Here is a 16,133-nt window from a genome sequence, read left to right on the forward strand (position 1 = left end):
TTTATCAATCTGTAATAAAAGACGTGAGGAAATTCTGTCTTTTTTAAAGACAAAAATTTTTGAGGCGAAATACCCAAAAAGAAGTTTGTAAAAATAATAAGGTGTTTTCAGTCAAAAGTAACAAAATTAATTTTGCCACAAATTTCGACCCATTCATCGGTATGCAGGGAACTTTAGAAAGAAAAAACTTTTCAGCTTCGAATTTGGCAGAAAAACCAAATAATTGTATCCAGTTTTTACCGAAAGATATTAGGACTATCTTAAAAAAACCACTTATAAAAATATAATTTTTATTGGAACACTCGCCTCCTTAACCGCTTTTCTTTCCTTCTTTCATCTAAAAGTTTTCCAAACATTTTTTCAGGTTCGAATTATGGACAAAACCCTAATAATAATTTCTAGGTCTTTTCCAAAAATACTTCCCCGAACTGAAAAAGCGAAAGTTTATAATCATTTATTTGAAAAACTCTTGGAAACTGGAATTTCTTCACTTTTAGATCAATGTTTCTAAACAAAGCTGTCTCTAAACAGAAAAACCTAACTATTTACTGTAAATTACTGGCAACCTGAATATTTTATTCAAAAAAATGAAGAGATCAATTTTACAGGAAAACTCGTCGACTTTCTTTGGACTCAGTTCTGTTGCTGGGAAAATCTAGTTTATTTTTTTAAGTTGTTTGAATATGAATGTTTGTAGTAAAACGTAACTTTGTAGTAACGTAGTAAAAAGTAGTAAAACGTTACTCAGAAAAAATGTTAATAATCCTTTTTTAGATGTGAAAATTCAAGTCTCGGGTCTCGTATAGCTTTAAGAAATGAATTATAACTCATTAACCGATGAGTTATAACTCGTTAACTAAGAGAGTGGCAACAACTCAATAGCGCAACTCAACACAGTGTTACCCAGGCATATTTGGCAGCATACCACCGCTGAGCGTTCTAGCTTTGCTGCGAAACTAAACAACTGCCCAAGTAAACCCCTTTTTTTTCATAAGATTTCAATAACTCTATATCATCGTACCGTTTTGAAATTAATTTCATTAATTAAACAGCTTTTATTAACGTTGCTTTTTATTTTCTTTGTCTTTGTGAAAATTGAAACATACCTTTTATCACTAATTGAAGCAGTCGATCGTTTCGGGAACACGCTGCGGAGTCCGGCGTTTTTTTCTCACCTGGTAGAAATTCTACGACTAGTGGGAAAATATCCCGGAAACATTGTACTCGTGCATTGGATGGGTTCCAGTCTTTGTATTGAAGATGATCAGTCAGCCTACGAAGCGCAAAACTCGTAAGAAATACGTATGTATTGATGCAATTATGAATATATGTAATAAACAGGGTGAGTTTTTTCGATGACTAATATAGGGATCGTGGAAACTACAGCAGATGCAAAAGATGTTAAATTTTCAAATAATTGAAGCACTTAAATGCCCTTTTTTTCCTCCTTCTAATCCTGTTGACGTCCAGTCCTGGACTTCGGCCTCTTCCCTTAATTTCCACACCGACCTTCGCTCAGTTGCCCGATCATAGAGGACACCGTAAAACTTTTCAATCTGTAGTTAAGCCAATGGATTACTGAACACCGGTATAAATTGAACAGGAGTTAAATAACCGAATACGAGAAGCTGCTCGAGAAAAGTGCATAATAAGGTGGATGCACAGGCACTTGTTTGGAGTTCCCGACTCAAATGTATGTTTTTGTAATTTGTACACAATTTAATAATTCAGGGTTATGAGTTTCGAAATAGGTTCCGTCATTCAACGATTCCTGTTGAATTTACCGTTTATCCTTGTCTATCTTATTGTCACTTTCTCTATTTATCCATAGTTACCAGAGTTGTAAATAATTAAGAAGCAACAGGTATTTACATAATGTTAATTAAGCAGATTACCTTGAAAAACATTGTCGCCGTTTTTGTAATATAGTTTATTGCTAATTTATCAGTTTTTAATACCAATTAATTTTTTTTACTATTTTTTCTGCACTCCTAAAACACCGCCATACAACACCTCCAGAAGAATGATGCCAATTTTGAATCACCCTGTATTGTAATTTTTCCCTTCGATAGTCAGGAGCGCAAAACTCTCATATTGTTGTTCTCAATGGCTTTCTTGATCAAGTTCGTATTTTACGCTCTACAGTATTTTCCAATGGTCTTCTTCACGCTCCTGCTCAAGTCCACATATCTCGGCGAGTCTCTGCTTGTATTATAAAGGATGAAATGAATGAATTCATTAAATTTTCAAGGACTGTTGCACATAAATTTTGCGGTATTTCAAAGATACAACGTTGAATTTAATCTTTTAAGGCTTCAATCGTTGTTGGTTTGTTCACAAAAACTTGTAACTTTAAAAAACCCAAAGAAAAAAGTCCAAATGCGTTAAATCGTATGACCTGGGCGACTAATGCCGATCTCCAAAACGGGAAATAACACGACCAGGAAATTACTCGTGCAGTAATTCAACAGTTTCTCTGGCTGTATGTCATGTTACACCGTCCTCTTGAAACCACATGCTGTTGAGATCCATATTTTGCAGTTTTAAGACAAAAAAGTTAGTTAACGTTTTGCACGTACTGCTGCGATTCTTTCAGTCGAGCGACCAGGACGAACGCGTCTTTATATTTTCACTTCATTAACAGACCCAGTTTGCTAAAATGTTTTCATTAATTTTCTCACGGTGGCTTCAATTGGAGCATTTCGATGACCCATAATTGTACGCATTTTGTGAACTGTACTGAGCTGCAAAACTTCCACCACTTTGATAATAATTTTTCACAATCAGAATTCCTTGTTGTGTATTAAACCGCTCCATTTTACTTAACCTCCTGCTGCCCTACTAATGAACGGCCTTTTTTTAATGTAAAATCAAGAAACCGTCATTCTTATTGAAACACCCTTTACCAGTTACGGTTATGTTAATTGCTTCCCTATAATCAACGGTAATAATTTTGTAGGTATTTTAAAGCAAATTTGAGAAAGTCCTTAATATAAATTAGAGAAAAGATGACTTTGTACTTGTTGTGGCTCCGTGTTGCAAAAGAGAAGCGCTGATAATTTGTTGTTGTGTATTGGACCGCTCCATTTCACTTAACTTCCTGCTGTCTTCTAACGAACAGCGTTTTTGTTAATGTCAAATCATGAGACTACAAATGCCGCGCAATACAAAACCGTCGTTCTTATTGGAACACCCTTTATATAATATTCTCCATAAATATTAAATAAGTTTAAATAATATTCGATGACATAATGCATGACTTAAGCGTCCGGACACGATTATTAATTTTTTTTAAAGGTAGCTGACAGCTGTCAACATTCCTTTGGCATTCAATTGTATTAAAAATGGCCCCTTTCGTCATAAGAGTGACAAAATTTAAAATAAGATGCGGCAAAACAGCCACATGAAAACATTAAATTGACAATATTTCGAAAACTAAACACTTTAAGAATAGACAACCTTACAGAAACTTACACTTATTTTTAATACTGAATAAAACAAAATTATCAAAAACGAGTTTCCATGTGGGAAAAAAATTTTGGGACGTTTTCTCAACGTCATTTTGAAACTTATTTCGTTAACACTGTGTAATAATAGTTATAAAAATTGTGTCAAAATTCCATTAAAGTAAGTCCCTTTCAACCAGAATTGCGACTCAAATTAAGAAGCACATATACAGGGTGTTTTTTTTATCTTGAAACGCTTAAATATTTCAGAAACGAGTGATCCGAGGAAAAACCGTTTCAAATAAGAAGTTAATATCTGGGAGGGGGAAGTTTATTCGTGTCAGAAATACAACGCCTACTTCGACCTTGTAGGCTAGGCAGGGGCCAACTTGAGAATTTCAAACGGTAACCACAACATTTTATTGGAGATTCGAATAGTACGTCAAAAACTGAGAATAATCTATCCAAAACATTTTCTTCTATTTTGACAGGTGGCTCTGCAATTCATCAATTATCATTTATTTTGCTTTAGATCTGCTAAACTATCTATTATTTAATTAAAACGCTGAAAATTTTAGTGTGACCAATAGCATCTATTAATGTCAGAGAAATATTCGGTCCGAAAATTATTTGATGAAAATCAAATATGTACCTCCAAATCAACAAAACATCTATTTGTTTAATGTAAATATAGCATTAATAGTTTGAGAATTCGCATTTGCCAATACGTGACATTTCGAAATGTATTTTGAATATGAAGCTGTCAAAGTCATAGAAAATTTCTCTCAACTCAATGTAAAAGACACACAGAATCAAGCAAGAAGGAGCTTACTCAGCACTATCAGCTTACTATCCAAGCGGGTATGCCACAAGGGAGCCTTCTAGGGCCTGTCCTGTATTTACTTTTTACCAGTGATACACCCCAACCGAAAGAAGTTACAATAGCAACATATGCGGATGACATAGGATTAATGTCAACTGACACAAATCGAGTAACAGCCGCACAGAAACTGCAGAAAGCGAGGGACGCTGTTTATAAATGGACCACCAAGTGGAAAATTTAACTTAACGAAACTAAATCGACCTATGTCAACTTTACCAACCAAAATTTGACAGATCCCGCAGTAATAAATATTAATGGAACCGACGTCCCATATGCAAATACTGCAAAATACCTTGGATTTTGGACACTAAATTAAGATGGAATGAACATGTCAGAAAGAAAGTAAAAGAGTTGAAAATAAAAATTGCACAATATAGATGGCTGATTGGCAGATTCCAAGATGACTTTGTATAACAAACTTTTRATTTATAAACAAATTATTAAACCTATATGGCTCTACGGTATTCAGCTATGGGGATGCACAAAAAGCACCCACATAAAAAAGATTCAAACGGTCCAAAATAAGGCATTACGTGAAATAGCCAATGCCCCATGGTTCGTCAGAAATAATGATCTTCACAGAGACCTTGGAATCCTGACTGTTGAACAGGCAATCAAACGGTATGCAAATAAACACCAAGCTAGGCTACAGCTGCATCCGAACGCAGAAGCCCGCCAGCTGCTAGATGATCAGAATTTATACCGCAGATTGAAGAGAACTAAGCCCTTTGAATTGATATAGTGTTTTAAGGGCAGAGCATGGTGTGCGTGTAAATATTGTTAATCTTCTGTGAGGCTAAAACTTGGAAAGTCAATGGACTGACTTGGTTAACTACCCTAATTTTAAGATTACAGATAAAAACTGATGGTTGGTCATGCTTGACTAGTTTTAGTAAATAAAATTAATAAAGAAAAAAAAACTCAATGTTTTGATCATCATCAAACAATTTTCGGACTGAATATTCCTCTGACATTGATAGATGCTTTTGGTCACACTAAAATTTTAAGAATTTCAATAAAATAATAGTTCAGTAGATCTAAAGCAAAAAAATGATAATTGATGGATTACAGCGCCACCTGTCAAAATCGAAGAAAATGTTTTAGATAAATTATTCCCAGTTTCTGACGTACTATTCGCATCTCCAATAAAATGTTGTGGTTACCATTTGAAATCCTCAAGTTGACCCCTGCCTAGCCTACAAGGTCGAAGTAGGCGTTGTTTTTCTGACACGAATAAACTTCTCCCTCCCAGATGTTAACTTATTATTTGAAACATTTTTTCCTCGGATTACTCGTTTCCGAAGTATTTAAGCGTTTCAGGATAGAAAAAAACCACCCTGTATATAGAAAAAAAGAATAATTATTCGAGTGCAATTTTTAACATAAAGTTTCAAATGTATCAAAAACGGTTAGACTTAGGTATAGGATAGTATATTTGAAATATATTTAGTATTTGAAGTAGAACTCAAAAATGTAATATGTAGGGTGTGCCATTTAAAATAAGCAAGCTACTTCCGGTATAACCACTACCTACTTCCGGTATAACCGTAAGTGTGGCAAACTTGAAAATATTTTCGATCACTTGCTCCCACTGACTTGAGTCGTGACGTCGATCGCGGCGGTCCCCTGTGGGACACCCTGTATACATGCAATATCGATATATTTTGCAATCAGCCGCCGAAGTACTAGTGGCTAAAGCTGCTAAATTTACAATGATTAATTCAGTCTTACCTTGGTAATGTCAACAGCAAACACAAATTAGAGTATTCTTCTTTGGTAGGGCAAAATTTCTCTAAACTGCTCAAAACGTGGACGACCTCTTCAACAGCATTATCCACACTTGATCCCTGCACGTTTGCCTCCGATTTGATACACAGCAGCTCGATATACTAAAAAAATATATTGATTAGTGCTTGTATTTTCAGTTTTATGATAGCTGATGAATAATAAATCGCTTTTAATAATTTAAGTACAAGATTTTGATTTGTCCTTAAAATATGACATTAGGAACATTTATATTCAATGAGTGCTTGAACTCCTTAACACTGTTCATAACTGCATATATTTGATTCGTCAGAGTCCCGTTGCTGCAACTAACTGCTCGAAAAGTCGATACAGTTGAAGACCCGGGGCGGAAACCATGCATTTCCAGTTTTGGTCAAAATTGAACAAATCAGGAGTATTCTACTTATTCAAGATCTAGATGATCTGTTGAGTCCGGTCTTGCCTCCGTACTATTTCCTGAGATGTGGACTGCCAGCTGTCTCTCCGTCTCTTAGATGGTCTTCCGGATGGACGGCTTCCTGCTCGTTTTCCCTCTAGTACAATGCGTGGTAGTCTATCGTCGCTGATTCTCTTCTCCTATCGTGGTTATACCATTCTCTTCTCACTCGCCTTCCCCATCTCACCACATCCAGTACGTCGCATCGAGCTCTAATGTCAGTGATTCGTACGTCGTGGTCTCTTCTTGTTGTCCCCGCTACTGTTCTCAGCACTGACATTTCGGCGACTCGTAGCATCCTTTTGGTATTGTTGGTATCCTCTCTCTCTCGCTTCTATACCATACGCCATTATTGGCCTGACGCAAATCTTATATATTTTGACCTTACTCTCCTTTTGCATATAAGGATTGGCCCATGCAGTTTCCCTAAGACATCCTGATATTATGGCTTATTTGTTAATTTGACTTCTCAGATTCTTTACCCGGTCGTGAGCCCTGGAGATATCTAAATTGCATGACCTGCTCTATGGGTTTATTATCTATTGGTTCCCTAGCGACGGTTATAGTTTTCGTTTTACCTATGGATATGTCCATATTGAGTTGCTGACTGATCTGGTAGAACCTAAATAACTGTCTCTGCGGGTCATTCCCACTTTCTGCGAATATTACAGCGTCGTCAGCGTAGCAGACCAGGCTGATAGCTCTATTGTTCATTATGTTTCCTGAGTTCATGGATTCTTCGATAATTTTGTCCATCAGGAGGTTGAATAAAAATGGACTAAGGCTATCTTCATGTCTAATTCCTCCTGTCGTGAAGATGATATATGTAATTTTCTCTCCATATTTGATTTGCGTTCTGCTGGTAGTGTTAAGGTTGCATACCGTTGTTACTATGTTCCCAGAGTCTTATTTTCCTTTTACGATTTCATGGCGTCTTCCAGACGAACTCTGTCAAATGCCTTAGTAAGGTCGACGAAGCAAATAAATGCTGGTGTATTGTACTGTTTTGGGTTTTCCTTTATTTGCTGAGTAATGAATATGGCATCGGTTGTTGCTCTATTCTTTTTGAAATCTTGTTGTTCCTCTCTGGTTCGTATTTCCTCCTCTAGTTTGTCTTTGATCAACCCTGTAACAACTTCATTGTTGAGCAAAGTATAGTTATTCCTCTGTAGTTTTCAGACTTTGTTTTTTGCCTTTTTTTCTATATGGGAGTTGTGATGCTGGTGTGCCAGACCTTCGGGATTTACGTAGTGCTCAAGATTTTGTTTAACAGTGTTGTCAGTCTTGCGGCAATCCCTGGATCGCCGTATTTTAGAACGTATATCGTCTCTACTTGGGGCTTTTTTGTTCTTTAGTTTTTTAATCTTGTCGTTGTTTCTTACTCACAATCTTACTCATTTTTTGCATTAATCTATTTTCGTACAATCGAGGGCTGTCTGATTCCATGGACTCCATGTTATATTTTTCTTTGTTTACTGGCGGTTTCCTGATTCTTTGTGGGTACACCATTGGTAACTTACAAAGGATTAGATTGTGATCTGTCCCTAAGTTAGTTGAAGTTAGGGCCTTTACATCGAGTTCTTGCGATGGTGTAATTGATCTGCTGGTAATGGCAACATCTTCAAAGCCATTTTTTTCAAGTTCTAGTTTCCACCGAATATCAAGAAAAAAGTATATGGTACGTGAGACGAAAGTCCACGGCCCGCGACTGCATGCATGAGGCATTCGGCTTCGCCTCTGGCGTCAACTTCAAGCAGTGGCGAAACTTCGGCTTTCGTCTCTTGAACCGTAATATACTATTTAATAATAGTATATGTAAACTTTCTTTCTGTCTTGATTTCAACATATTTCAAAGGTTCCACCCGGGATCAAATTTTTTCGTTTTTCACATCAAAAAAGATCAAAACATTTTCATTTCCTGAAATCGACTCATAACGTTTGACAATTGCATACGAACGACCACGAATTGACGAACCATTCTTTCATCAAAAACCAAGAAAAATCCTCACCTTGTGTTTCAAAATTGTGTAGGTAAATCGGCGCATATCAAATGTCTTAAGAGTTTCTAGAGGTTGGATGAACTCCAATACGTCATCCCACTGACCATCCAATATCAACTGCCGCAGAAATAAGACATCATCCCCATAGTTTCCATTAATTACTCCAGTCTCTCTCTCCAAACTCAACTGCGTGATGTGCAGTTCCCGGTTGTGTAGAAATTCCGATGTAAGTCGCACCACATCTTCCTCACGTAGAATTAGCCGAGCGGTCGGCATGACGTAGCGAATTTTTAACCTAGAAAAACGGTTGAGCCGTTATTTATGTATGAACATGTACTTTATTTATTTGCGGTGGCATTTTTAAATTTTAATGACAAGGGGATTATAATTTGGCGCTATTTATCTGCAGGATGGAAGATACGAGAGTCCCGATGTTTTCCACCAACAAAAAAGTAGTTTATTAAACAAATTTATTTTAATTCTTACGGTAATAGGCATGATGGCAGATTTTAAAATGACGTTCTGTAATGTAGGCTAACACGGCTACTATTTTCGAAAAACGTTGTTTCCGTAATAAATTAAATGTAGACGCAAATTATTGCATTTCTATCTCCCATGTTGAATTTGAATATGAATGAATGAAGGACGAAAGTACTGAAAATATTATACATTTTGTTCAAAATAAATTCCAACGCTTAAAGTAGAAACGGTCCGCCGTCTGGTATCCCTCTGTGCAAAAACACTTCACTAGCAACATCTAACACATTGTTTCTGTGCGTTCTAGACAACAAAATAATGAGAGATAAGTCGCTAAAGCTTGAAAAGCGAAACCCAGCGAATCGCATACTATTGAACAGCCATATATACGGAAGAAGCAAAAGATGATGGTTCTTGAAGAATGTGAAAAGCAATTAAAAGAAAGTCGAATAGATATATAACATTTACCCAACATGTACTCGAGTAAACGGATTTAAACGAAATACAATAACTTTTTTGTTGAAATTTTGAGGAAGATCTGGAATTGTGTCTAGATCGATGACATACATATTGCTTTTCCCGTAGCCGCACATGAGCCATAAAGTAGACTGACGTGTCAACTTACACCTCGCGGCAGCCCACTTATCCTAAGATAAAGGGCCACAGATGGACAGTAATAATTTGTCCTATTTTATTTTAAAAACCACACCAGTCGATAACGTTTTCGCTAGAGATGGTCGGTGTTTAACGTAACCGCTGAAACAATAGCGTTCCAGACTGACTTAACCTGTTATTTTTGGAACCATCTCACGTAGACGTAAAGGTGGTTTGCCACCACCGTCAACAAGGCCTAAGCGCTTACGCGTGACGTCATTCTATATAGGCCAGTTTATTTCCCATTACGAGAGCGTTAGCATGAATCATTTACCTGTTAATTTTGCTAATTAGTTGATTTTTCTGCATTTTCCGTCAGTTTCAGAATCCAAGTTCAGTACCTGAAGGTCGGAAAAATTTAAAACAAATGAATATATTCTTCAAAGTTTGGAAAAATGGTTGCCTTTTTGTTATTATTATCAGAATATGGTTTTTTGCTTCCTTCGATGAACGTAATTCTTCAAATAATGATCGTAAGAGAAAAATCGTTGAAAAAAATTGAGGGTATTGCATCGGCTTTTAAATGAGGCTTTTATAGATTTATAGAAAATATTTCACCTGTTTGGTGATCTTGCTTTGATGTTACCGAATTATACAACCTGTTGAGAAATGAAGCTCATACACTTTAAAATTATTCTGGGGTTGGAAATTTGTAATCGGTACCGCTCTTAACCACTGTTTTTCAACCTTTCGCAAAGCTAAAAACGTGTACTTTAGGGCCGAACACAACACTTGTAAGCTATAATTTGCATAAATAAAATTCGCTGAAAAAATCCAAAAATAAGGTGAGCTTCTTCCGAGTCGAAAATTTACAAACTTCTTTGTTCGTATCTTTGAAGTCAGCGTTGCCATAGGTTTTTATCGATTGCATTATTCAAAGACTAATATACTTTCTTAATCACTAATAATGTTTATTCAAATCAGGATAGGCCCTGTTATATACGTATTTTAATGAAAACTGTCGACAATAAATRATAAAAATTTTATCTGATTGTATAGAAKTTTTTTCATGCATTGCAACCCCGCGGAAAACCTTCCATGCGGTGAAACTCCGGTGCAATCGCTCTTCAATAATCATAACCTGATTTGGTCTACAGCTCAATACATTGTTTACGGGCGAAAAACTGGACTACTTCGCCTGACGTCATTTAGCTTTTAAATTTCCGCACTAAGGCCTTATTCCTTACACGGTATTGGGTTCGCACCAGCACAGAACCGTCGCGACACCTCGAAAACGGGTAGAACTGGCACCCCCGCAAATCAAGGCCTGACTACTCTGACGTCACAAGTACGCCGAGCCGGTAAGATACCACAGAACTAGAGTAGGCCGGCTCTCACTCAGTCTCGTTACTCTCACAGGTTAGAGCAGGTGCCGGAATAACTTCTAAGTCCAAGATTAGCAAACATTGTTTGAAAGCGTCTCTTTTATCACAGTATAGATCGTATGATGAAATCTAAGCTGTGTTGTTATTGTGGAACGACTTGCGGATTGGGGAACGTTATGAATATTTGATGTTATTTTGGCAAGAATAGTGCGGGGCTAGTTGGTTTTGTCGTATTTGTTGGGATATCGTCTCATGTACGACTAAATCTACTATGCGGTAAAATCTTCAAAAATATAGGTGGGCTTTTAAATTGGTTTTATTGTGTAGTAAAGTAAGCGACAGGATACAAATTATTTATGGGATTGCTTCTCAGTAAAATATACGAAACAACTTTGCCAGCGTATCCACAAAGTCTACAGTATCTAATTTCAAATAGCGCATGGAGCGGGGTAATTGAGCTATAAATTTAATGGCACATTCAACAATTATTAACGCACAGTCTGAAGGTGAATCTGAGCTTAACCCTGCCCAACCATATCACAAGCTACCTGTCTGTATTCTTCTTAGTTTTAAAGAACTAGGCTTACTGTTTACTTGACATTTTTGCATGAAAAAATTTTAGTCTATTTTATCCTTTCCATTTTAATATCAGTTATTTCGTTCTTTAAGTAGTTACCTCTAGCTTTGGTTTTGTTTCAAGAAGATATTATTTTTAGTTTTCCGATGTTAAAAATTATTTTTTTTAATAAACAACATAATTTTTATCATTATTTCTACCATCGTCATTATTGCGCATTTTGAATGAAAATTTTTAAAAGTAACATGCTGCTTTTATAACGGGTTTTTGAAACCTATTACCACCAGAATGGGACTGGAACGTTGAAACCTAAAAATAACAGTTTAGCACGTCCGTAGTTTTCACTATGCAYAGCATTTTCCTRGTTCTTCTTGCATTTTTAATAATACCTCGTCAGTAAATATAWTTTTTTCATAAAAACCATCGCCTTTATTGCTTATGCTGTACCCTATGCATATATTTTAAAAAACTTATTGCTTATGCTGTACCSATCGAACCAACTCAAGTTGCTGTCTATAATAACTYGGATTAAGTTGCTGCATCAGCTGAATTTTATAAGGTTTAAGAGCCAAATATTTTCTTAAAATGCGCCAGGTTGATGTTTGCGTAAAGCCTAGCACTTCCGAGTACTCGACAATTTCCCATTTTCATTTCACCTTCTGATATGAAATGTGGAAACTGATCCCAAATCATTAAAACTGACCCATATAAYSACACAAAGATAAGAAATGTTCCTGCGGATTGCAATCTAAAATAGATTGTTCTTGAATAATTTAAAAAGCGTTTACGTTGTGCAAACAGCGTGGAAGACGAGCGTTTTGTTATTAAGAAGGTACATTCCATTGAACATAAAAGGGTGTTTTCATAAAACTAAAAAAAAACTATCAGTGTTTCCTGCTTTCAAGAATGGCGTATAATTTATGCGAAGGAAAAGTTTAATTACCTGGTTATTTTTACCATCTGAACGCCATCATATTACCAATACACCTAAATGTAGATGTTTGCAAGCTTTTAACATTACAAAATATATTCAAAAGCATTACGTACTTTTATTAAAATAATATTTTATACATGTTATTGTTGCTAGTTTTTACTAAACCTTGTCTTCCGAATATCCAGATTTAACATTTAAGAATGCGATTGTGCTAAAGGCGGCGACAATGCGATCTCGTAGCCTRAGAAAAAATATTGAGTGTTTTCTGATTCACAGAAATTAAATGGATTTAAAAATTATTGTAACTCGTCACTRCCTCAATGACTCCTTAGCCAGAAAAAGAAATGTATTTTTCTTCAATAGATTTATAAGCTAGGGCAAATATTTTTTTAAATACAGGGTTATCCATTTTATGATTGGGAAAGTAAGGTAAAAAATACACAAAATATTCAGATGGAGACGAAAATTTTAATTCAATATAAAGATTAAACATTGCCATTATGTATACGTACATATACAATCGATGCCATATGTATACGTACATATACAATCCATTAAACAATCCTTTTGCGGTAATTTTGAATGATTTTTCGGCACATTACCGGAAATACCTCGGTCATAACTTCACGGATATTCGCTTTCAGTTGGTTCAAGAGTTTGAGGATTGTTGGCGTAAACACGATCTTTCGCATGGCTCCACAAAAAGAAATCTAACGGTGTTAAGTCGCAGGATCTTGCGGGCCAATTGACATCACTCAATCTCGAGATTACGCGTCCTGGAAATTTATTTTGCAATAGGGCTCTAACTGCGAGTGTGCCAGTGTTGTGTGACTCTTTGCCCCATCCTGCTGGATCCACATGGCTTCCAGATCATAATCTTCAATTTATCTCCAAAAATAATCTGTTAACATGCTTCCATAGCGCTCAGAATGGGAAACTTAAACTTTTTTTTTTTAATTTCTTTAATATATTTGTCTATCTATAGAAATCGCGCATACCAAATATCAGCCCTCAAATCGCAATATTTAATTTGCAATAAAGAATTAAAGTTGTGACCGCAGGCTATTCATTTGAAACGACACTAAACGCGCGGGAATGGTCGTGACGTCATAGCGCTGGTCGGATCGAAAGGCAATACGGAAATACGGCTTGTCAATGAATTGTCTGGATGTTTGACTGTTCAGAACTCGTGCTATGCTTTATTAATAATGGAAGCAACACAAAAACAATATTACAAATGCTGTATGGTGCCACTGTGTCCTAGTACAACTTGCAAAACGCCAGAAAAGCTATTTATTCGTGTACCACGAGATAAAAGCAGGCGTTTAAAATGGTTAAAGATTAAACGTATACAATGATATTTCTGAGAAGACTACTGCCCATGTATGTGAAGATCATTTTAATGTAAGTATAAAAAATAGACTTGATTTTGTCTATTGTATAACACACTTCATAGTCTGATAACACCACCAGAAAAGCCTTGATAAATAATACTTGGCTCATGGCTGGAATGTAATCAAAATATCAGTCTGTAGAGGCTCAGAATTTTATCAAAATTCGAGAAAAAACGGACCTGAGCTGATATCAAAATCCCGTTAACTGTTGCGGTGCTATTATTTATCCGAGCAACGAGAAATATTCAGAAATTCCGAATGTGAATCTGCCATTGATGCATTGTTTTAACTACATGTCAAGCTATAAAAGTCCAAAGCTTGATGAAAATCTATCAAAAGACTCAGAGGTGAGCACGAGTCGAAATTAAGTTAGATTTTCGGTAGCTCACAATGATGCAAGCAAAGCAGCCTTGAGAAATTGAATGTGAGCCTGACATTTAGCAAGCCTTTACACAAAGTATCAAGCTCAAATTGCTCAAAATTTCATAAAAATTCAATAAAATGACTGCTTCGATAGCTAGCATTTAATTTAGTATAAAAAAGTCTAGTGCGCCGGATTTGTTAATCTTTGGCTAAGAAAGCGGGTTTGTTTACGGCTATCAGCCAAACGGGTTTGCATGGGAAACTTGTCTTTGTGAATATTGCCATGTGGAATAGCACTTTCTACAAAATAATCAATAATAGAAAAACTGAAATCGAATTTCAAAGTAAATACATTAATGACTCATGCAAAGGGCAAACAAGTAAATGGTTATATCATCATGTTGGTGCTGGAGTTCGGTTCCAACGGAATGCGGCAAAATTTCGATATCGCCGAGTTTTTTGGTAAAAGTGTCTTACTTGTACTGTAGCTTAATACAGGCAATGGACGAAATTGGTCGTCAGTCTTTTGTGTCGTGAGAATCGCGTTCTTATATAGAAAATCATAATCATTGTGACCCTTAAAAAAAGCTTATAATTCAATGTGTGATCAAGTGTAGTGCTTGCTTTGTGAGGAATAATGGATAGAAAATGGAGGCTTTATCCTCCCTCCCAGCTTGTAGGAAACTAGTAAGAATGATTTTTAATCTATAAATCATTTAGCTTCAAATGCGTTTAGTTTTTCGAAACGCAACTCAAGTTTTATGGATTCTTTACATTTCTCTTTTTTGTTTTGTTGATTTTCAATCACATCTCTTTGAACAGATTTTTCGCAGCACGAAACACATTTTGTTCTTTTTTTCCAGGTGGGACGATGCAGCTTTCGGTAGCTTTGGCATTACTTAGCGCCTGGTTACCATATAGTTGTAGAACTATTAGTCCCATATTATTGACTTGTGTTTTATTATATTGTTGCATTTATATTTCTGCGACGAGGAACGACTAGGGAACTTTTGGATTCTGTAATGGGTTTTTGAAATTTTTTGTTTTATGTTTATAAAAGAATTTGGACATTAACTCGCAAATTTTCTATGGAAGACTGTTTTTATATGAAGTTTTACAGTTTAAATGCAAAGTAAATGTCCTTCTCCTGCGAACCACACATTTATTGTCGTGCAATATAATTTTTTATCAATTATTGGTGTCAGTTTTTTAATTCCATTCGAAACTAATGAGATTACTGAAAATTACAAAATTTTACTTTTTCTGCTCCATTTTCCAACGATTTTCATGGCCAGGGTTATGTCACGTAAAATAGGAGTACATATTCTGCTGCGAATACGTATATAATTATCTATTTTCTGGTGTTTTTTTATTTTTAAAGTTAATAATACCTACCCTAATCCAGACTAAAGTGCCTAAGGCTATGTAAATTTCATGTATTACTCTGTGCTGGTCTAGCGGATAATAGCCCTTAAAAGGTTGCAAGTAGCCCTTGCCTAATAATTTCAATTTCGCGCTGGTTTTTCCAAATTTCAATTTTATTTATTTATTTATTTATGCTGCTCGCATGTGCAGGTTTGTGAATTTGATGAAGCAAATGCCATTTTGATTTTTCCGGATTTTATATAGCGGTTTTTTTTTAATGGCAGTGCACTTATTTTCGTATTTCAGCTTAATTGTTGAAAGATTTTAGTATTTTCCTCCAGCTTTGAACTATTAGTTTTTTAATTTACCAATATACAGGGTGTCCCGTAAGCTCATGATCAAAAGCGTACTGCGCTATTCTTTGGACCAAAAGAAGACGATCTGAACTAACTTTTATTAGCAAAAAATGTCCTCTGCTATTGATAGTCAAAGTT

The 16,133-nt window shown here is 35.8% G+C and overlaps 1 protein-coding gene across 1 annotated transcript in view; it reads right to left on the reverse strand.

The window, feature by feature from the left end:
- LOC109537650 (WD repeat-containing protein 47) overlaps nucleotides 1–16,133 on the reverse strand; it is a gene marked incomplete in the record, with an annotated part of 121,717 nt that overhangs the window by 100,229 nt on the left and 5,355 nt on the right. The window contains 3 exon segments of the mRNA XM_048669939.1: nucleotides 1,107–1,273; nucleotides 6,061–6,218; nucleotides 8,560–8,845. Coding sequence (XP_048525896.1) covers nucleotides 1,107–1,273; nucleotides 6,061–6,218; nucleotides 8,560–8,826 — 592 coding nt within the window.

The sequence above is a fragment of the Dendroctonus ponderosae genome, unplaced genomic scaffold, assembly GCF_020466585.1.
Source record: "Dendroctonus ponderosae isolate FM_Combo_2020 unplaced genomic scaffold, Dpon_F_20191213v2 Dpon_F_20191213_9, whole genome shotgun sequence".
NCBI classification, from domain to species: Eukaryota; Metazoa; Arthropoda; class Insecta; order Coleoptera; family Curculionidae; genus Dendroctonus; species Dendroctonus ponderosae.